Source organism: Gymnoscopelus microlampas (assembly GCF_963454915.1).
Source record: "Gymnoscopelus microlampas genome assembly, chromosome: 9".
NCBI classification, from domain to species: domain Eukaryota; kingdom Metazoa; phylum Chordata; class Actinopteri; order Myctophiformes; family Myctophidae; genus Gymnoscopelus; species Gymnoscopelus microlampas.
The window spans coordinates 22,236,315-22,260,891 of record NC_139946.1 but is presented as its reverse complement, the minus strand read 5'-3'; the positions used below and the strand labels follow the sequence as shown (position 1 = coordinate 22,260,891).

Below are 24,577 nucleotides of genomic sequence, written 5' to 3'. Positions count from 1 at the left end.
CTCTGACCAAACATGGGTCAGATGAAGAGGGTGTGCTTTGACATAAAGTATGGCACTCTTTGTGTCTCTTCATTCTGCCTTACCATACAGCTCATACTAGAAAGTGATTTTACTAGCAGCAACGTTTTACTCTCATTTGATTCCTAATACAGATACCAAGAGAGTTTGCCAGCTACTATGCCTATAACAAAGTCTGAAATATTATCCAAAAGAAGTGCTAGCTTTGCCAATACTAGTGAACACTAAAAACGTAATTACAGATGAGCACCATGATCATACATGGCTCCCCATTGCTTCTGAAGGCAAATGCTCCATTTTTATATGATTCTGCTTTCTACTGCCGTACAGTTTATAGTATTTATTAGCAATTGCAATGAAATCCCTCTTGACATAACAGTGATTCTAGTGATCATTGCATTTTTATGTTTGTTTTAGCTACCTGGCTTTGCATTGGAAGACTTTTCTTTTTTTGAGAGAGAATGTTAAAGAAAACTGTTGTTTTATTTTAGCCTGGAGAACATCCATGGGGTGTCCAGGATGTGAAGTGTGTTGCATATCAGTGTTGGGAGTGTGTGTGTGTGTGGGGGAGGGGGAGGGGGTGGGGGGGGACTAGAACTAAGTGTTACTTTTCTCATTTGTGCCATTGTTATCCATGGACCCTGAGCTGTGAACTGAAAACTAGTCAAGGTGACAAAATCATTTTCATTTTCGCTTGCGTTACTTACTTTCAATGCCAGCATTTCCCACCGATTCAAATCAAAATATGTTTGACTTAATCTGTTTCCTATGAAAAGATCAATTGCTAGTCTAAAGATGGGTTTTGTCCTGAAGAAGAAGAAGAAGAAAAAAAACATTTGGTCATCAGTGCTTACAATACATCCACGTTTATTTTTCAATCAATGCAATGAGACTTCAATGGTTCATTTGTTGTAAAAAAAAAAAGAAACGAAAAGGCAACAATGTAATTGACTTCTTTTTAACTTCAACCTCTCCACCCTCCCCAAATAAATGGGACGCCAGTGTTGTTTCAACCATGAGCTGTTAAATTCCAACTACACCATTGCTCTTAATAAAAAGGGAACCCCTGTATCGCTGACGTAGTAATCAGTCATTACATTTGATCGCAATGCAACAGTATTGGCATGCTGACCTTGGAATAGTATAACCACTCTTCTACTGTACATACCTGTGCAGTCTATTCCATAGCAGTAAGTAGATTGCTTATCAAAAGGTGCTCAACAGTGAATTTCACCATACTGTTCATATTTTGCCTACAGTCTCCTGTTGGGTTTACATTACCCAGTTGAGAATCCACAAGATTTTATAGCCCTCATACCAGCTTGCGCTTTTTCCAGATGTTTTGTCAGAAATGGTTAAGTCTGCTGGTTTTTAGTATTCAATGAATTAACGCGCCACCTTTTTATAATTGTACATGTATACAGTTGATGTATACATATTAGTACGCTCAAAAGTGCCACCGCTGCTGATGGGAAGTTTCCCAGTGGGTAGGTATGTGTGTTACTTAAGCACTCTTCAGTGGTAACCTCACTCTTGTTTGGCTGTACTTTAGATTGAGAGTTAAAAGTTGGGGTTTGTGGCTATGAGATTAGACCACACTGTGTAGAGTTCAGGTGTTTTGACTTCAAAGAGCTGATGAAACACTGGCACTATTGTATTGTCCATCCCTACGGCGGTATTTTGCATTTTTTTGCACTACCCTCCATATTTGTTAATGAATCTAGAACAAAAAACCTTAGTTTTTGTTACAATGAGAAATTACAATCACATGCCACTAATTGAGTTAGAATTTATGGCGTGACTGTGGTCACGAGTCATAACATTAACATGCTGCCATTTGGCTCTACAACCTATAGTTCTGACTTTTCTTCAATTTATTTTTATTTATTGTTTTAAGCCAGTGAAAACCAGGGACTTGGTGCCATGATAATTATCTTACAGTGCTATTGTGTGAAATTATAATCACTTGTTATGGAATAATTTTTATAGTCTTTTCACACCAAATTCCTTTTTTTTTGTATTTGTACAGTGGCTTGGTGATACTGATATGTTGCCATGAGTTGATATTGTAACCAATAAAAAAAAAAGCTTTTAACCAAGAACACCTGTCTTGGTTCATTTTAACATCTGAAGTTAAGTGTCAAAAGAAATGTCTTGACACATGTTTATGCATATGGAGGCCACAATGTGTGCTCTTTCTAGTGCATCAAGGGAGACATCAATATTATACACAAATCATATTTTAATACAGTCTGGGGAATGGGTAGGTATTTCAACTCGCATTCAAGGAAAGAAAAACATTTACAAAGTGGAGATCACTGAAATTCCTATGACAGATCAGGTCCAATTATAATACAAATGACATGAGGTTATCAAAATATGTCTATACAGTATGGATTGTTCAGTCAATTTATTTTGAGAAATGACAAGTTTTCCCTTTAAATTATTTTCCCCCCTCAGCAAATTAAACTAGTTACTGATTATTCAACAAAAATAAGATTTCTGCCTTTTTTTCCTCTATCTGTGCCATTGCCATACCACGATAAACCACCAAATTACAGATCACATGCCTCAAAAGCTTTCCATGTACACACTTTTATACACACACACGCACACACATTCACTACAGGGAGTCAAAAAGGCATTCACAGTTAGTCTGGTAGTGGTATCACACACAGCACCTCCTGACCTTCATACCAAATGAGGTTTTACGCTGTTCAACAGCACCTTCTCAAACCACCAATCCACGCAATGTTGTGTTTGTATTACGGGCAGTTTTGTTCCATAGTTTGTTCATTGCGGTCCGTTGGTTGAGGTGCAGCCACACAAAACGTGATATGTGTGGGAGGAAGGTTTTCTTATTTTGGAGGAAATACTGTCGAGGCTGGGCATCGTCTTTATCCAATCTTCCCAACGCCAGGGTGGGAGGAGGGTCCGACCTTTAGGACTGGAGATCGACGGGAGCCAAGGTGAAGAGAGGAACAACCTGCAGATCACTGCTGAGGTTGTAGATACTGATTTGTGAAGGCCTCCAACTGTGTCTCCAGTGCAGTGGCTTTGTGTCTAAAAGGGGGAGAAACGTATTTTAAAAATTGGTTTAATGTCTTGAGTTATCCCATTCAATCCGGGATTGGGAACACATTTACTTTGTCATTTTAGATTTTTTTGCTATAACCATTATTTGATACTTTGGGCTATTCAAAAATAGATATACAAGCTCATAGCACGGCACAGATCTGCTTTATTTTTATCGTGAACATCCTTGAATATATATATTAAAGCAAACAAGCTTGTAGATCGACTATTTTCAAATAGCTTAAGTATGCATAGGACTGAAGCGGTTAAGGAATGTTTTGTAATAATAATCCAAATCTACAAAGTAACTAAAGTTGTCAAATAATTGTAGTGGAGTAGAAGTATAAGTACAGTACTTGAGTAAATGTTCTTAAGTTACTTTACACCACTGGTACCACTGACCGTAGGATCTTGGAGTGACTCTGGACGGTCTCCAGCTGCTCTATGTTGGCCGTCAGCCGGCTGATCTCTGCCTCCAGCTCCTTCTGTGTCTGGTCCACCTGCTGACACAGCCTGGCGAACGTCATGGCCATCTCCCTGGAAACACAGAGGGCAGGGCACCACACACACGTCGTCATGTTGTTACGTAGCTCCTACACAGAGTGGCCTGAAGGCAGGGCACAGGAGGTGTGTGTGTGTTGGATTCTCACTGTGTGTATTCTGCAGGTTCCAGGGAGTCTGGCTTCAGTAGTTAAGTTTAACCTATTAACACATTCGGTGCCAGAGGTTTATTAAAACAGGGTACATCTAGTGCTGGCATTCTTACTTGTTACGATTTAGAAGTCATTTTGTAGAATCAGCCTCAGGTCTTAATGGGTTAAAGGGATATTTCACTTTAAAACACTTCTGTGGTCATTTCTGTACGTCTACTCAAGCTTTTGTGTGCACCCCAAACAGTTTTTCCTTGGTTTAATATGTAGATATTTGATATTCATTTTATCAGACACGGCCCCCCCCCCCTCCTATATAAACCCACTGAACTTCAGACTCCATGTTAGACTCATTGAAAACACACATCCCTGGTTATGATGACTAATATTGTCCTTCTAATGCATTAGGTGACTGTGCCTTTTTCCAATTACGTTCAAAAATAAAAAGTTAAACGCAGCCCCCTCACGCATTAGAAGGGAAATATCCAGTTCATTGGGTTTATGCAGCGAAGAAAGATTTCTCATTATCACTGTTACTTACTGCTGGACCTGGTGGCTGCAGTTGGCGCTGGTGAAGGTAACAATGAGCTGCAGTTTCTCTGTGGCGTAGTCAACAAACTGGCGCTTCAGGGTGCGCTCCTTGGCTTTGGTGGTCCAGGTGAGCCTCTCGTACAGGTACAGCATGCCGTACAGCGAGGCAGAGAGGGCGATCAGCCTCCAGCCCACAGTTCGCCACACCTGGGACAATGAACATTTTAGAAATGTCAAATGTTTTCTTCCAAATTTAGTTAAGCCAATTTCCCTTGTAGAATGGACTCCATAGCAGTGGTTCTCAAAGTGGGGTCCGGGGACCCCCAGGGGTCCTTGAGGCAGTTCCGGTGGGTCCCCAGCAAAATGATTTCATAGTTAGGAACCAAATGAACCCTTCGAGAGTGTAGAAAACGGAAACTTAATAAGTTAAGTTTTAAGTAATGCATACCGAACTGGGGTCCTTGAAATGAAAAGGTTTGAAAACCACTGGACTATAGAAACACTATCCATCCCATTTCCACTTTAAATAGCGTCAAATTAGCCCCCTTTAACGCGTCACAAAGTGACATGTTTCTTTCCAACGCGTCCCTTCGTGACGTTATCTAAGCTTGTAGGTCAGCTATTTTCGGAAAATGTTGGAACATTGGAAACGATAATGAAAAAATAACTGATAAACTCAAATCATTTCGATTAGGCGATTACGTAATAACTTTGCCAGGCCTACTCACCACTCCTCCTACGATGACCACGCTCATGGAGGTCCGGGAGGTGATGGATGCCAAGTTGGTTGCCATGGCCACCATCATCTCTTCTTGTGTCATGACAGCCGTCTCCTGGTTGGGCGGGGCTGCGATGGAGGCCGGGCCTGAGGACGGCGTGTGGGCCACTGGTTGAGCGCTCTGAGACAAGGATGGATATGGGATCATTATAATGATTATTCTGACAATTACCTTTTTTTCCTTTTCTCCCAATTTAATCCAATAAGAAGATGTGGATATGAAATTGGTACGGTTGAACTGCAAAGCATAATGGGATGGCCCACAGTATCTGAATGTGTGAGACAGCAATCTTTTGCACTGATTACAAAGATTAATGTGTCTAACAAGCCAGTTAGTGTAAGGAATCGGTTGACATTAGTTCGTGACAGTCATCTGGTCAACACAAGATCAAGATGCAAAAACCACTATGTTATACCTAAAATAAAAACTATCATGGGAAGCAGATCTTTTATTTTTATTGCGGTCAAAATATGGAACTCATTGCAATAATTTGGATGTTTGTTTAATGATTCGTGCTTTTTTTTGTAGTCCTATTTTTATAGTAATAAATAGTTTTTACAATGGTATGCGGTCAGGTCTAGGCCTGGCTCAGGGAGGAGGACGCCCCTGCCATGCATAGTCCACCATGGGTATCCATGGTCATCCCTTAGGTGCAACAGGCCTAAGGCCTAGTAGTAGGTGTGTATGTGAGATGAGTTACATCTTTTTATTGTGTAACTCTGTATATTGGTACTGTTTTTACATTATGGTATGTTGCAATATGTTTATTGTAATTTTTATCAGTATTGTACACTGTACGTATGTAATGTATTGTATTTCTGCTTGCTGGACTCTTGGAAGATTAGCCTCGGCTAAAAGAGATCCAAATAAAATCAAAATCAAATCAAACCATTATCTTATACTTTGGCTATTCAAAAATAGCAGATATACAAGCTCATAGCGCGGCACGTGCCGTGCTATGAGTTTGTAGATCTGCTATTTTTCTTGTTTGTGCAAATCATTGAATATATAAATGTTTTAAAGCGAACGTTTGCAACTCAAATCTTTGCTTCTGGGGATTCTACAAATATCTTCTAAATCCTAACAGTTTTTTGAAAACTTATGTTGCTATAAATCAGTGGTTCTCAAACTTTTTCATGTCAAGGGCCCCCAAAATGATATGTATTTGGCCGCGGACCCCCATCTCAAAATATGTTGTTCCAGGAACCCCCCCCCCCCCCCAGAAGCAAAGATTTGAGTTAAAAATGTTTGCTTTAAAAATATGTATATTCAAAGATTTGCACACATTTTCAAGAGTTTTCTAAAATAGCAGATCTACAAGCTCATAGTGCACGGCACTCGGTGCCACACGCTATGAGCTTGTATATCTGCTATTTTTTTTATAGCCAAAAGAAACCTCAATATGACACAGATGCTGTTCCCGGTCTTAATGGGTTAAACTGACTGATCCTTGCTCTTCCACGCTCCCAACCTGTACCTGGAAGTTCTGGTCTACCAGTTTGAGGGCCCTCTGTGCGTTGGCGGGCCCCAGGTAGCGGTGGACGAGGGTCTTCCATCCCAGAGAGAACTGGAAGTCAATGTTCTCCTGGAAGTCACTGCAGAGCGTGGCACAGTTCAGGTCGTAGCTCAGGTCAAACTTCCTGCTGGGCACCAGCATGTTGATCTGATTCTGGACCGCAGGGGGCAGCAGAGGCTGCATGCTCTCTGAGAGGACGATAGGGAAGGACATTTGGATTTTATTTGTTAGTTCTTGTTTTGAGGTTAAATGTTAAACTGATTAGAATTTGACCCAAAATCTAGTTGAAGATAAGTCGCTCATCTTCAACTAGAATTTAATCATTACATTTCCTCCACTTTGCTTCCTGTATTTCATCATTGTAAAGTAAGTTGGCCGGGATATGATTGTGTAGTAAATTTAGAATGAATGAGCCCCATTCTGCTCTCGTTGGCAGTCATGCCACCATGTCTCATAACATTGCCCCTGGCCGGGTTACAAGAGGGTGCATAATGCCTTATCCAACAACACTGTCATCAAGCACAGCATGCATGCTTGCTTGTGTGACATAATGACGTGCGCGTAGCATGATATGACACGCAGCGATGCCATCAGGAGATGGAGGTAAATATAGCCGGGCGCTGGCTGTTGCAGACGATGGTGTGCGCTCTCAAGTAGGGCTGTCACGATCATGACATTTTACTTGAAGACTACTTGTCATAGAAATAATTCAATATTATATTATCGGTGATACAGATAAATAAGAACTTAAAAAGTATACTACGTTCGTTCCATTGATCCAAGCCAGAACACAACCGATTGGTTGATAATTAAAATACAAACTGCCTTGAAAATGCACGCAGACCACCCATCTGTCCATGCCAGCTGCCTTGTTAACACATTCATTACCAGGTATTAATTCATTAATGAATTCATCCGCCACTGCCAGCGGTTTTACCTTATTTTGAGTGTTTTTGACAATCCACAAAAAAAAGAAATTTACCCGGATGTAAAGTTTGTAAACATATAATGTCTCGGTGGAAGGACGAGTCTCTCTTCTTTCCACCAGAACATTTTTTTTTTGACCGCGATCGTCCGTTCTGTAGTTATCGGCAGTTGAATATAGCTCGTTTTTACAAAAAACGCAGTCTGGGAGAAGAAATCCGAGCTAGATGTGTTTTTCTAAATCTGATAACATTGTCGTGGACGAAGTGATTTGTTTTTGGATGACGTCATTTACGGTTCTATCATTGTTATCTCTGGAAGTCAAGGCATTATTCATAGGTTGGAGAAGAGCACCCTCTAGCGTAATCACTAAAAACAAGATTTTTTTTTACAGACGCAATATTGCGTCTTTGGCAGTCAAGCGTTGGATTTGAATGGACGCAATATTGTGTCCTTGGCAGTCAATGTGTTAAGTTAAGTGGTCTGACGGGTGGGCCGCGAACGCTTTCAAGATTTTCAAGTGGGCTCTGATCAAGAAAAAGTTGGGAACCTAACTGATACAGAGACAGACTGTGTAAAAGGGGGGGGTGCTTTTGTTAGGCCAACTGCTGTTACCTATCATGTCTCTCTGTGAGACCTGAACGGACTTGTTGACGGCGTCTGAGCAGCGGAAGGCCAGGTTCTTGCCCATGCCCTCCTCCACATGGGACAACAGCTCCTGTCAAAGGTCAACAGTCACAGAGGTTTAAGGAACAACGTATCGATTTTCAACCATATAATTGGTCCTCAATGATGCTCATTATAAGAATAAGAATCGATTAAAATAAAATCATCTGCAGACACATTTTCAAACTATCCACAATCCACCTCTAAGACACAGAGCGAGTAGACAGAAATGTTACCGTCCTATAGTGAGCATAGGACCCTAACAAAAGTGGTGCAAAGTTCCTCTATTAAGAGTCAACGGTCAGAATGAAAGTCTCAGAATAAGAATAGGCAGCATTTCAGATTGACTTCATTCATCTCTCAGGAAACTGCAACGTCGCATTTGCCATTTATTTAAAAACAACTTTAAATAATAAAGCCACTGTGGCTATGGCAGATTTAGTTTGCAGTTACTTCAAATGTCACCTTGGGATTTCGTGCTCAACATATCCAACAGTATAGAAGTGGGCTCCACTCACAGATTTGTAGATCTTGAGGACGTGAGTTGAGGGGTGGAAGTCGGCATGGAACTCCTCAATGATGATGTTGAGACGGCATATCTCTTCCCCCATGGCACTGGCCACCTGGACGAGAAAACCAACATGAATCTGCACTTCTGTATACTGTGCACCTATGGTACCAACAACACAATGTAAGGCCTGTTTAAACACTTTCAACCTGCCGTCCCTATTGGGCATGTCAATTTGTGGGTCCTTGGCATGAAAATGTTGAGAGCCACTGGTCTATGTTACCTTGGCCTCCACCTCCTCGCTGACCAACTTGATTCTCTTCTTAATGTCATCGATTAGCAGGCTGAGTTGCTTCCTGACAAACTCCAGACGATCCATCAGGAGGTCTCTCTCTTCTAATGCCGCCACTCTAGAACCCCAGAACCCCAACAGGAAGTGATGTCACAAAAGGTTTTTTTTTCTTTCGCAAAATACTGACGATGTTAGTATTAGATGCAGCAAGTGAACTAAAATAGTTAATGAAATGGAGACCAATAATCTTACTCCCAGAATGTATTGTTGTTTTAGCCATCACCAAACAGCCCTACTTCAAAGCTTACGCCACCAACACAGAAACGAGTGGGGCTCCAGCCATGTGGCCGACAGGGCAGGAGCCTATCTCCTGTTTCTGTAGCGTGAGGCAGCTTGATGTACAAGTGCACCCCCTGGACATGATGCTAGTAAGTCGCAGGGACTTACCCCCCCAGTCCAACCCTTGAAGCTGAGTGCCAAGCAGGGAGGCATTGGGTCCCATTTTTGATAGTCTTTGGTATGACCCGGCCGGGGAATTGAACCCAGACCTCCCAATCTCAGAGAAGACTCTAACCACAAGACCACTGAGCTTGTCCAACGGAGAACGACTGGAGGAGTTTTTAAAAAGTTATACTGCACTTCCTGTAGTCACACTCAGGGAGGGAAAGCCCACCCCGAGTGTGACATAAGATCAAAATGCCCACAGTCGGTCGGAATATGGTGGAGGACAGGACTCCAGATGATGAAACTGTGTCGGTTATAAAAAGCATCCAGGAAAACTCAGCCCATAATCTGTTGCAACCAGAAGAGCAAATAGTAATAGGAAACAAAAAACACATCTGATGGAAAGAGACCACCTACCTCTTATCTGCTGCCTCGATGTTGATGGCATCCATGATTCCCTTGACCGTTTCGATGATCAGCTTGGCCCTGATAGTGTGCTGCTCAAACTTTGTTTTCACTGCTGACTGCGAGATACACTCCTGCGAGGCCATAACACACACGTTACTGTGACCATTCAGGGTGTTACTGACGCCATGCCATGTGAGTGTGTGTATATACACATGCACACGGTCAGGGACCTGGACCAAAACACCTCGACAAGATAAGACACCTGCTACTGCAACATGGAGGACAACATGCCCACAGAAATGAACCTGAAAATGCAGTAGCAGTGTGTGTATCTCGTGTCCCACAGCCACCGAGTTTGTAATGTCACAGTAATGTGTCGGTGAAACAATATAATAAATCATATGTAACAAACTCAACAAAGAACACAAAAAAACAACAAAATATGAATAATAAAATACGAATATGTGTATGATGATATGAACATGTTGTTTTGGGGTACACAGTTACTAGGCATGTTGTAAAATGCTACTGTATAAAATAGAGTTTTGTTCTTTTAGCGCCGGTGACTGAAGATAATACACCGTTGCATGCTGGCTTACAGTGTAATGACAATTCAATACATGTAGTCATTATGCACAATAATTTACTCTCACTGTACTTCAAAAAGCCCACAGTAGGTAACAGATATGCCAAAGGCAACGAGTCTCTTCAGTTCTATTTACGTGGGTTTAATCATAACTTCTCTAATGGACGATTCTTAGGGGATCGAAACGTTGATCATCAATTAACACAATAGGAGCAAGTTCTAACAGTGTGCGGACTCTATCCATTTTTATCTGCCCTGCACTTGTGCAGGTTGGATGTGTGCACTCCACTTTTTGATTACATTTAATTGTAACTTTCTCTTAAAATACAGAACATATAGTTATTTAATACACCCCAGTTAAACATAAATGACAACAATAACTTAAAACAACTCAAGAAAAACAGAATGAAACTGGAACTGAAAGAAATGGATGTCCTCGCCTAAGTAAATCTAGACTTCAGCAATGAAGACGCAGGTTGATGGAAAATGCACATTGATTTGTCTAGGGGAGATAGATTCTAGGGTGCAGTTTAGAGGTCCAAGTTGTGGTGATCAGTCCTGGACAGTGTGGACAGTATGGAGTAACAGACGGCATACCCACAGTGTGGGGTAGGTAGGTAGGTAGGTCAGTCACTTTCACTGTACAGTATGTCTGCTGCTATGATTGGGAAAACCATGATAACCACTTCCTCCTTCCCCTCCAAACCATCTCATACACTTTAGAGCTACACACACTTAGAGCCACACACACACACACACACACACACACACGCGCTATTGGATTCATAATTCATTCATCGGATTGGCCGATATATTGGCCATTATTTGACTTTTTTGATGACATCGACATTATGCACCAGATGTGTAGTTTTCAAAAATCTTCAGAAAGATTGCACATCTACAAGCTTGTAAATCTGAACATTTTTGAAAATGTATCAAAAACTGATTTGGGTGTGTGTTTTTTTTTTACAAAATATTGGTCAACATCTGACCCAAAAATCTGTCATTGGTCAGGGCATCGGTTGGTCTTAATGACTTTATGGTTGCTACTCCAGCTTCCGCCACTAGTACCAGTAGCATTAACCAGAGCGTATGGCAGACTGGATTTGCCTACAACGCTTATCGTGCACCAACCTCAGCATGAATCAGCCTGGTCTTGTCATCTTAGTTTGCATTGACCTGACTACACACCTACTTCATGAGTACACACTGATTTGATTTGATTTGATTTGATTTGATTTCACCTCAACTTTGGTCCATGCTTCATTGAGAAGCCCATTGAATGCATTGAATTCTATGTTCTTATTGAGAAGTAAAGTAGATCTTCATTTCAAAGAGTGAAACGGGTTTAGCTTAATGGACAACAGATAAGAACAATAGATATTTTCACCCACACAAATACATGCAAAGGTGCGTACATACAGACACAATCTCTCACTCGACCTTGCGCACACTTGCCTTAAAACTTTTTTCAAAGCTCTGGAACTCCTTCAGTCTCTCCTGGAAGCCCTCTGCAAGGGCACCACCTGTTAGACACAACACAACATTACAGAACATCTGCCTCTTCATTTACATCTCTGTCCTAAACCCACTTATACAATAGATTGAAAGCTAAGAAACTTCTTCTCAACTGGGCATGCAGGCCATATCAATTCAGTAATATGTTGCATCATCTATAACAACAACAAAAAAAGATTTTTAGAACCTACAACAAATAATTCAAACAAGAGATAAATGACAACAAGTGTTAATTTACCTCTGAGAGTCAACCACAGACTACCGGTCAAGGCTTTTGTTTTACACTATCTGGGCTAAATTAAGACCACTACTGTACAGTAATATGAATTTTGGTCCAAATCATTCAAGCAGACTGGCCTATAGGTAGTAGGCTGGTCTGCTTGTTTAATTCACACAATCAATGTGATGGAGCCAGACTAAATCAGTTCCCAATACAACCTTCCCGAGTTCCAAGGTAAAAAAAAAGAAGAAAAAAAGGTGAGGGAACAAAGAATGAATGAATAAAAGTGGCTCAGCCTGCTGCCGGTACTGCTGGTAGCTGATAACATACTTTGGCCTGACAGTTTCATAGTTTGGCTGTGGTTATGATTATACAGGGGCTGGCGAGGTACTTAGAATTACAATTTTAGGATTTTAATCCCAAATAAAGGTAAAGGTGTATCCCAAACTACAACACAATTACTGTATATGTAACAGATGTCACAAATATGCTGTGTTTCTTCTTATTTCTATGCTTATTTGTTTTCTACAATAATACTGTACCCTCAAAAGGGTAAATAGTGACACTGTGTGGTCAGAGGAAGTCAACAGTATATTGCAAACCACCTACATATGTGGTTCAAATCTGATCTGCAAAAATATGTTTCCATGTGTATTACTGCTGTTCAGACTTGAAAACGGGACGATAATCGTTATTGTTTATCGTGAAAAGAAAAACGTTAATTGTATCACAGAGATTTTATTCCTCCGTCATACACTAGGATGAATTAGCTTGTTGAGCTGCAAATTCAGTACCACTTAAACACTCTATACCTGATAAATACGTGGTATGCTCATATTTCACTCTACACAAATCAATTTGCCAAAAATAGCCGATCTACAAGCCCACAACACCTTGCAATGCAACGCGTTGTGAGCTTGTAGATCGGCTATTTTTGGCAAAAGTTTCCCCCAGAATAGGGATGCTGGGGGTTCAAGTGGTTAACAAAAGTGGCATTTAAATTTTTAAGCATATTTTGATTACCGTGATAATATCGTCTCTCTCATCCCTAATAACAACCAATCTGATTCCTATCTGGACAGGCCAAAAAAAAACATCAGTCTGGGCCTGACCAATCTGAACATTGCTTAGGTACGTCAGCCTGCTCACCGCCTTCGGGCATGCCCTGTGCACGCTGCATCCGGGAGTTGAGCACTTCTTTGGCAGACACAAAGAAGATGCGGTCAGGCGCCAGATGGCGGTCCACCACCTTCAGCTCCTCCACTAGGAAGTTGACACATCGGTCCGTGTGTTGCTTCCTCACCTGGAAGCAGACATAGTTTTTACATTAACACCGCAGTTGTTGTTTCTTTGACAACGGCGTCAACAATGTCAAAGGTTTCAAATGTTTTTGAAAAAGAAAACTCTACCAAAGTAAACGCAAAACCCACAGTACTCGTGTGATATTTAATCTATAATAACTAATTTTAATTAATATTAGCTATTTAGCTACTAAAACTGGGATTTTGTGACAACCACACATTATTATTGCTACACAATAAGTTGGCATTTTGACTTTCCCACTGCTGTGCCATGCGCACAAAAAGTTGGAAAACCACTGATTTAACAAAGCATTGTAAACCATGAGTAATAGATAACTAATATAAACAGTTAGTTTAGTTTATTTCGGTCATAATTTTTTTAACAAAACAGTTGAACATACATTGCAACTTAGTCAACATGATGACTAGTGACACACACTAATGGAACATAATGTAATATAGTTTTACTCTTTTACTCAAACCATAGCTGATCTGATAACTAGAGGGCCGACTCACATCCTCCATGTACTCTGGTTCGTTTGCTGAAGCATCCCAGCGGTTATTGAGGATGAAGATGTTGGGTTTGGACAGACGCTCGTTCACCTTGTGGAAGAAATGTTTCTCCTGAATGACATGAGAGAAAACAAGAAACAAACAGTCTGTCAGCAGCAACCGAAAAAGATGAAAATCCATCCTTTAAAATGTGGTCTCATTAGACATCAATGTGTAACCAGTAAGCTAAGTCTTGTCTTTCCGGAAATCAATTGAAGAACAATGTGCAAGCGAGCTGCTGGATGTGTGCAATAAATGCATGTATTTACTCTTCACAGGAAAAGCGGATGTTCATTTGTCACTAGATATGTTATCTGGTTCATTTACAGAGGGAACACAGCCCATGAATGACCTCAAATGACCTCATAGTTAATTTGTATTGAGCAGCAATGTGGGGAATGTGTGTCCTTTCCCTTTAACCACTTTCAACCTGGTGTCCCTTGACAAAAAGTAAAAAGAAAAATCTACAAGCTCACAACATGCCATATCGAGATGAGTTATGAGCTTGTAGATCGGCTATTTAAGTATATAGAGTTTAAGCGGTTAAGAGCCCTGGCTAGAGGATTGTGTGTCCTTTCCCTTTAAGAACCAAAGCTAGGGGAATGCATGTCCTTTCCCTTTAAGAACCATAGCTAGGGTAATACATGTCCTTTCCCTTTAAGAGCCCTGGCCAGGATAAGTAGCTGTGTGAGCATAGCAGGAATGCCTGAGCACAGAGAACAGGGCCAGTGTACCGCTGGGTCATAAACATGGAGCCAGACACATCCCTCCATTCTCAACTAGTTCATAATGCACAAGCGCATACTTTTAACTCAACTCTCTCATGTTTTGCCAACAACAGGACATATTCATACGCAACAGATGTTCTATAATTGATCCCTCTGAAAACATTCAATGTGTTATTATTATCATTACATTAACTCCAGTAATTCAAGTGCTACATGAAGTTCTTCTCTCAGTGAGAGGGTATGTGACTGAGAGGTACTAAAAACATACTGCTAGATTTTCCATCTAAACATTGCCACAAAAGACAGCGTCATCTACCAACAACAGGAGATTTTATCTTAGACTTAGTCTAATCAGACTGTTGTAATAGACATGAACTTTAAACTGGAGTGGAGCCATTTGAGTTACTGTACTGCAGTCAGTCCCAGTTGTTTCTACAAGACCATTTAACCCATTAAGACCTGAGGCCGTTCCTACAAATGCCTTCTAAACCAGTAGTTCTTTCAAGATTTTTCAAAAATGTAAAAAAAATAGCAGATGTACAACCTCGCAGCCCGGCACAAAGTGATGCGGTGTGAGCTTGTATATCCGCTGTTTTTGAATAGCCGACACTAAAATCCAAAATGTACACAGATGCTTTCCTTTTCTTAAATCTTCGCGCCAGTTTGTGTTTTATTGATTGTATGTAATCAATCGGCGGCAGTGGCGCAAGGGTAGAGTGGCCGGATGGGAATTGCAAGGTTCCCAGTTGGATCCCAGGCTCCCCCAGAGTTAGTGTCGAAGTGTCCTTGAGCGAGACGCTGAACTCCAATTGCTTCAACTTCAACAAGCAATGATCACAATGATTTGCACTCTAAAGGCAGGATAAAAAGACGTTCTACGGCTAATGGCCTTGCTCTGTAGAAGCGTTACCGTGTTCATAAGCGTGGATTCAGAGTTGGCCACCAGCACAAAGACATCAGCATCCAGGCAAAACTTGTCAATCCAGCTGTCCAGCTCTGATGTGACATCTGTCCCGGGACTGAGGCAAAGAGGGGCCAGGAGGTCAAAGCAAGTGGCACACAAACATATGCACACAGAAATGTACACACACACATATGTAATTAGATATAATGTGCAGAGCGCACATAAATATATGGATATAATATTTGAAAATTGTACCCATGCGCACCGCACCTTAAAGCACCTCAAAGTGCATTATGATAACACACTTAAGCCCCATTTTATACTTCAAACTTGAAAAATGTCTTGCCGCTCAGTGGTAGAGGAGGTCATATCAGCTCAGGGGTTTGAGCAGAAGAATTGACCAAACAGAGCAGAGGTTTCTAAACAGTGCATAATACTGGTCACAGGTATTCTATATCCAATTCTAATGAAAGGCCTATGGAATCCAACATAGTAGCAGATTCTGTGCCATGGATAGTTTTCTATTTGTACACATTTCCAAGTCCTAGAAAGTTCCCAAGACCTGGAAAACTATCACAGACTACTTTCCCAAACTTTACAGACCGATGGCTACCAAGAATCCCAGCAGTTACCTGTCGACTAGCACCAGGTCATCTCGCAGCAGGGCGCACTTGGTCTTTGGCCAGAAGACTCGGACTAGACAGCCGGCGTCCAGACTCTCATCCATATGAAGTGCATGTGCCAGCTGGTTAACCGTCTGCAGCACAGGGAAGAATGCAATAGAATAGAAACGTTATTCATTTCCACATGTGACTTTTGCTTCACAGATTCAGGACAAAACGACAGACATGCTGGTACAAGTCAGGAAATCAGAACAGACTTGATAAGTCCGAATATCACAAGACACCAGTAAAAAACAACATCATCACACCAGAGCTTCAAATTCAGATTCCACTCAGAGAAAAAACTCCACGTTTATGAATGGTATGCGAGTCAACAGAACATTGGTCATTCCCTCATGGCTGTCCTCACTGGTATGTGCAGAATGTGCAAACTGCAATACCGAATAAATGTAATAATATTAAATGGAAATACAAATAAAGCTGAGTATAGGCACTTGCAGGCACAAAACATTGTTCAAAATGGCTCCTGAGTGCAAAGAATTTCAAGTAATTCACATAATTAGCTGCAAACAAAAACACTAGCCTAAATATTGTCCTATTGCCTATATAATATCTAAGACACCTTGGCTCTCTAACAATGTAGTATTCCCAGTGTCCAACCAATGCTGACTCGAGAGTTCAGCAGGTTAAAGTCTACCCCACATGCCGCTCTACCATTTCAGACACCTGACACCATTGTAAACATCCTGTATTACTGAAGAGCGAGTTCAGCTGGTACTGTATATGTTCAGGTCACACATGCTGGGTATAACTACGTTGTGTGTGTGTCCCAATTAGGGTGGGAAACAGGACACCTCCCACCTGCCAAATGCTGCTAAATTATGTCTGGAAAGTCAGTCTTTGGCATGTAACCAAGCAAACATCTTTCAATTCTACCCTAAAGGTATAGAGAAAATACTACAACATAAAACATTTAGCTTACTGCACTAGTGTATATCTAGAGACACACACAGTGTTGCAACTATTTTGTTGCAAAATACACTATTAACTAATTCACTTTGGAACCAATCATAGGTTATGTATCAGAGCTGTTCATGTCACTGTATGCTCAAAGCCAATTCATCTAAGACATGGGCTTAGCTCTGTGTTGTCTGGAGGACCTACAGTAAGTTAATTAGCTTCTATTTTATCAAGCAACCAATTGGAGAGTACAGCAATACTTCCTCAACTGCTAAAACCCCGTGACTACTAGGGCCCTATCTTGTGCGCCGCCTTACGCCTTATCCCTAAACTAATTTGCCATTTTTACTATTTTTATAAGCTAATACGTTTAGGGATAAGGGGTAAAGCGACACGCAAGGCAGGGTCCTAGTCTTTTGCCCTTTGGACCGTTGTTTTCAAAACACACATGAACCATGTGCTATGTACATACTGGCAAGTACATACTTGCCATTTCTTTACCTTTCTACTTGTTGTTATTCTTAATAATGTATTGTTGAGGAACTGATACCAAATCATTTTACTCTTGTGTACTTATTTATAAGATGTAACAAATACATATATCTATAACAATCTTGAACCGAGACCAGTCAGTGATAAAGAATGTCTGGTTTTAATTAGTGTATGCATTCTTTTTCTGTGCATGTGTGTGTGTGTGTGCGTGCGTGCGTGCGTGCGTGCGTGCGTGCGTGCGTGCGTGCGTGCGTGCGTGCGTGCATGCGTCCATGTCCATCCTATATCCTCAATCACTCCAACCTGCACCAGTGTGATTGTATTGGGCAATTACTAATTGGTAAATCGACAGCATTATTTTACATAGTGCAAAGGCACCCACTCAAAGCACTTACAGTATGTCTCAAATTCACACCTCACATCCACCCATCCACACACAACACTGACAGAGGTAGCCTGTAACGGACCCGAAGGGGGGTTACTTGAGCACAAATATGTTGTCCCTGAGACTTTTATTTTGGGCTTCCTGCCCAAACATCAGGTCTGCAAGGCTTTTATTTGTAGTGTTTCCTGCCCACAGGGACATGCCAGCTGCATGCCAGCTACAATAATCATGTTCACCTGGTGCTGATGGCCAGTATGGGGCTACAGGTGCCTGGCAGCAAACATTAAGATAGGCTCGGTGGTAGAGGAGCAGAAAGGACTGCACAGTGTTGCAAATGTTTGTAAACTAATAGACCCTGGAAGGATGGGTTAAGGACGGACGCCAATGGACCCTGGAAGGATGGGTGACGGACGGACGGAAGGTTAAAATGACAAACTTGGAACGAATGGAAGCCACACACCATGCCACTGTCGGGTGCAATACGTTAGTCCGACAGCGCATTCCTCCGGTAACCGTCTTCCATGCCGACATCTCGCCACTCCGACTAGTGGCTTCCGCGTGCGGTTAGGGTTAGGGTGAGGGTTAGGTATAGGGTTCGTTAACGTCGGAAAGGCGACATGTCGGAAAGCCGCCATGTAACCCATTCCTCCGACAGCGCAGCGCTCCGACGTTTCCAATACTAACCCTATACCAAACCCAAACCCTTGATGGTTTTGTTGCACTGTTTATATGATCTTATTGTTATCTGAGTGATCTTATTGTTGGCTTTTATTATCTGAGGGTTATTGCTATAGTTTGTACCTTTTTCATGTATTTTTCTATAAGAAGGTTTATGCATTCTGTAAGTTAATTTTGTGATATAGGCCCATAGATTTGATGGGAAAATGTATTGTGCCATTTGAGATTTGATGACATTAATGGATTATTGTATTGATTTATGTTATGTATTTTGTGTTTTCTTCGCCAGTTTCTACGTTGATTTAATAAAGAACCACCAAAAAATCATCAGTCAGACTTCACCCTTTACATCCTGTATTACTGAAGAGCGAGTTCAGCTGGTACTGTATATGTTCAGGTCACACATGCTGGGTATAACTACGTTGTGTGTGTGTCCCAATTAGGGTGGGAAACAGGACACCTCCCACCTGCCAAATGCTGCTAAATTATGTCTGGAAAGTCAGTCTTTGGCATGTAACCAAGCAAACATCTTTCAATTCTACCCTAAAGGTATAGAGAAAATACTACAACATAAAACATTTAGCTTACTGCACTAGTGTATATCTAGAGACACACACAGTGTTGCAACTATTTTGTTGCAAAATACACTATTAACTAATTCACTTTGGAACCAATCATAGGTTATGTATCAGAGCTGTTCATGACGTTTCCAATACTAACCCTATACCAAACCCAAACCCTTGATGGTTTTGTTGCACTGTTTATATGATCTTATTGTTATCTGAGTGATCTTATTGTTGGCTTTTATTATCTGAGGGTTATTGCTATAGTTTGTACCTTTTTCATGTATTTTTCTATAAGAAGGTTTATGCATTCTGTAAGTTAATTTTGTGATATAGGCCCATAGATTTGATGGGAAAATGTATTGTGCCATTTGAGATTTGATGACATTAATGGATTATTGTATTGATTTATGTTATGTATTTTGTGTTTTCTTCGCCAGTTTCTACGTTGATTTAATAAAGAACCACCAAAAAATCATCAGTCAGACTTCACCCTTTTAATGGCCAGCCGGGACCGCTACATAGCCACCCAAGGCGCCAACCTGCTCATCAAGAGCAGTTAGGAGGTCAGTGTCTTGCTCAGGGACACAATGGCATATCATAAGTAAATAGCTGGGATTTAACTGAGAATCTTCCAATTGTCAGGCCACCTCTTGCCATCCTCCTGAGGCACGGCGTGCTCAGAAAAACTCTCCTGGACAAATAATAATTTGCTCACACAGCCCAGTGGTTCTCAAACTGGGGTCCGGGGACCCCCAAGGGTCCTTGAGGGGGGTCCAGGGGTTCCACAACTAATTAAGTTTATAGCATAAAAATCTGTTCAACCATTTTAACCCTATATAAATTGGCTATTTTCAAATAATGTTGAACATTTTGGACAAATTTTGAATATTTTTGAAACATTTTAACAACACAAATCTTGTATGGGGTCCCTCCCTGGCACAAAATATTTTCAGATGGGGGTCCGCGGCCAAATACATATTAATTTGGGGGTCCGACCGCCCTTGACATGAATAACTTTTAGAAACACACACACACACACACACACACACACACACACACACACACACACACACACACACACACACACACACACACACACACACACACACACACACACACACACACACACACACACACACACACACACACACACACACACCTTGATGCTCTGTTCCTCCTCAGAGCCCTCTGTCTTCAGATAGGCCTTGTCTTCATCGGTGCCCTCCACGCTCAGGAAACAGTTGGTGGTGTGGCCGATGCCACTGGGAAGAACCCGATCTCTCAGCAAGGCATTGATCACTGTGCTCTTCCCATTACTTGTCCTGCGGTCAAATGGAAAAGATTTTAACCACTTAAGCTCTGTTTTTTACTTTGTCGTACCATGGTGTTGAACCAAAATAGAGACAATAGCCGATCTACAAGGTCACCATTCAAAAACAGTCAATCAGCAATAATTGCTTTAACTCAAATACACAGCCTTACTTTCACATAATGGAAAACACAGTGTGGCCTGTATCATAAGTCCTGGACACCTGTTGTATTATCCTCGTGAAGTTTTAACTGTAGGTTGATCCTTTTCGAATAAACTAAACTAAACATTGCAACATCCATTATATAGAACATGACAGGTGTTGAAGAGTCAAAGGCATGGGAAATTGTAATGCTTGTAATACACACAAAGAGAAAACAGAAAATGCAATGAATATGAAACCAAAAGCAAAATAGTTTCTTGAGGATATCCCTGTCCGATTTGTCAAGCGGTTTGCAGGAACAAGTGTTCATTCAAAGAGAACATGAAACAAAAGTGGAAGTGAGTTACAATCTTTTACCTGCCAAAGAAGGCCACCTTCATGTTCCTTCGTGCCAGAACCTCCTTAATGACAGTCAGTTTGTCAGTGTAAGCCTGGATCTGCCTCTCTTGGTCCAGACTTGCAATGTTCTCCAGTGCTTTATTCTGACAGGTTTCTATCACACACACACACACACAGATTAAAACTGCTATCTTTGACATTCAGATGTCAAGGTCCAAATGAAATGACAGACACTCAGTGCGCCTGTCACAATTATTACATAATCGTCTAATTGCAAGTATTTGAGATAATCGTAATTATTTAGCAAAATCGTCATAATCGTTTCTATGTGGAAAAATGTTCAAACATTTTCAAACATTTTCACAAAACACAAAATTAGCAGCAACTAGACCATACCCATGGGGGGGATATGCACCCATGATTTGGCAACCCGGGAGCCAGCGAACACAAAAACGCAAATGAACAGCTGACATTTGGGGAAAGCGAAAAACGGGCTTTGGTGTTCCGTGCACATGGTAATGGTCAATGGCTGTGTGCAAATTCAGATCAATTGCTCCAGCCACTGAGGAGAATCGGGCAGAAGAGATTTTGGGCTCACCGCACACACAGAGCTTTGTCGAATTATAGGAGGATAGCTAGATCTACAAGCTTACAACACGTTACTTCGTGACGTGTTGTAAGCTTGTAGATCAGCCATTTCTGAAGAAAAAAAAATGTAATTGTGACAGCCTGACACTCACCTTCAACAAACGCAGAGCTTTCCTTCACATACTCCAACAGTTGTTCAAATACATCACTGATCTTCTTCTTGGCCAAGACAAAGTGCTTCAGAGGTGACAAGTCTCCCTGAGCTGAGTCTGTTCTTCTGAGCGGGGGGGCTGAAGCCATGGCTGTCAATCTATTTGGAAGGAATGTCAATAGATGATGATGGCATCATGGCTCTGACTGACTTTCACCAGCGTAATGTGTTGTTTTAAAGTTAGTTCAAACCCATTATAACTCGACCTGTTCAAAAAAATAAAATAGCCATTAAATAACTTGTTCTGTGCAGTTGTTTAAAGTCATTTTAAGACTAAATGAACCAGCTAAGCTAGCTAGTTAAACATCCAAGGTGACCATAATAATAATAATACACTTTAAAAGTCAGGGAGGAGTGGTTAGAGCCGGGTACAATGTGCAGTGGTGTAAAGTACATTTACTCAAGTAAAGATTTTGAGGTATTTTAACTTTACTGGAGTATTTCCAATTTGCTGTAGACTAACCCTGTGTAGATTTTTATTATTATTACAAAACACACATTAAACACTTCAGCCCTATATACATTTCGACCATTTGAAAATAGCAGATCTACAAGCTCACAATGCGACACGATGCATTGTGTGTGAGCTTGTAGGTCTGCTATCTAAAGATTTTAATACATTTTGAACTGAAATGGAGTTATGGGACAGTCTGCACAATGAATACTTTCAACTTTTTAAAAGTATATTTTGATGCCAATGCTTTTATATTTTTACTCAAGTACATTTTGAATACAGAACTTTTTCTTGTAACAGAGTATTTCTATATGGCAGTATTGATACTTTTACTTAAGTAAAAAAATCGAGATTTTTTTCCACCACTGCTCACGGTCCTAAATCAAATAGCCATTAAAGAACTTGTCCTGTGCAGTATTTGAAAGTCATTTTAAGACTAAATGAACCAGCAAAGCTAGCCACTTAAACATCACACAGTGACCATAATACTACACTTTATAAGTCAGGGAGGAGTGGTTAGAGCTGCATCTGCTGTCGATACATACATATTACAACTTCTCTCTCTTATATCTGATTCAAATCCCAGTGGTTTTATAACCAGTGAACGCATGCTAGTGTGAAGCTAGCGAAGCTAACATTAAATTAGCAATCCTAATGCTCCCTGTCTGTCAAGCTGAACGGTTTGTTATGTCCTTACCACGTTCTGAAGACGATCGGTGTCTTCTCAACATAACACATGTAAATAATGAGTCGATCGATCGCAGTATCGATGAGTGTCGGTGGTTTGTTGTGAGTTGGATGAGAGGTTAAGTTATTGGTGACAGCCTGGCTAACCTTCTCCACTGGTCATCTCTCTCCTGCAGGGACAGGACAGGAAGGGGGGCGTGGTCGAGTGACGCAGCGGACAGTATCCAATCAGTGATGAGCAAACTACAGTTGCCTTCACATACTTGTATTCACGAGACTGCGTTTCCCCTCCCCCCTTTATGAATTCCTTTTTTTAGACCAGTGGTTCTCCAACTTTTTCTTGTCAAGGACCCCCAAATTGACACTTATTAGCCCGCTGACCCCCATTTGAAAAGATAAGCCAGGGACTCCCCATAAGAGAAGATTTTTACGGCTCTGTGCCATTTTAATTTCAAGGACCCCCCCGGTTTGACATGCATTAGGCTACGGACCCCCATTTAATGGCATTTCTATCTCTAGGAGTGACCCCAATTCATATTGTAAAATCAATGTTACTTTAACTCTGAGAGTGTACAAATGGTACCAAATGGACCCGTTCTCTCAGAGTTACAGACCCACAAGGGTCCATTTGGTTCCTATCCATCATTTAGCTGAGGACCCCCTGGAACCCCCTCAAGTACCCCTGGGGGTCCCAGGACCCCACTTTGAGAACCAATGTTTTAGACTTCTTTATGTATGCAGTGCTGTAGGCTAATCATTTTTATCACTATTTGTTGAGTTATGCTCTCATTTGTAATAATGTGGTTTATAAGAGGCAAACTTAAAGATGACTGTTTCTTTATGTTGATGTATGATTTGATTATTTACACTGATTGATTGAACGATGCCACCTGTGAGTGGGCGTGTATTATAGAGCTGATTTGGGTGTGGTGTCTGTTCAATAAAAAGCCTCACTGCTAGGTGAGGGCAGCTAGTTCCTTGAGAAGCTGTGTATGAGAAGGCTCTGTGTCTCCTGTCTCCATGTTTTTATTCTTTATTTATTTCCCCCGTGAAGTTCGGTGTTTTTATGTGTTATGGTTCTCATGCAGAGCCGCTGTAGTTTGACCTCTGCTAACACTATTATTATTTTTATTTTTTAACACGATTTTTGTACAGGCTCTCCTCACTGGTCAGTAGGAATACATTGAGGACTCTAGCAGGAGCACTCATCCAATGTCACTTCGACTATGCATGCACCTCATGGTACCACAGCACCACAAAGGAACTTTTAAAACAGTTTTAAAAGCACAACCAATAACCAACAACATAAAATGCTGACTCTGACACAGGGTTTTAATAGGCCTTAAAAAACAAGGCTCCAGACATCCCAAAACAAACTGCTCAGGCTACTTACTTTAATCTACAACTCATTTAACCCCTGCTCACTTTGCTAGGGTGGGATGGCTCAGGGTAGAGGACAGAATAAAGCAACTTGTAATGGGCCTTGTCTACAAGATACACTA

At 41.1% G+C, this 24,577-nt stretch overlaps 1 protein-coding gene across 1 annotated transcript; it reads right to left on the bottom strand.

Annotated features, from left to right (window-relative positions):
- Positions 1–2,244: 2,244 nt before the first annotated feature.
- mfn1b (mitofusin 1b) lies at positions 2,245–23,243 on the bottom strand. The gene is made up of 18 exons (XM_084065814.1): positions 23,086–23,243; positions 21,876–22,033; positions 21,154–21,289; positions 20,484–20,646; positions 16,253–16,377; positions 15,627–15,735; positions 13,953–14,060; positions 13,285–13,438; positions 11,856–11,923; positions 9,821–9,942; positions 8,951–9,077; positions 8,678–8,782; positions 8,109–8,211; positions 6,531–6,757; positions 5,003–5,173; positions 4,285–4,481; positions 3,496–3,630; positions 2,245–3,081 (listed from the first exon to the last, which is right to left on the bottom strand). Exons 2-18 carry the CDS (start codon positions 22,021–22,023, stop codon positions 3,012–3,014), a joined length of 2,268 nt encoding a protein of 755 aa, XP_083921940.1. The 5' UTR covers positions 22,024–22,033; positions 23,086–23,243; the 3' UTR covers positions 2,245–3,011.
- Positions 23,244–24,577: the final 1,334 nt, after the last annotated feature.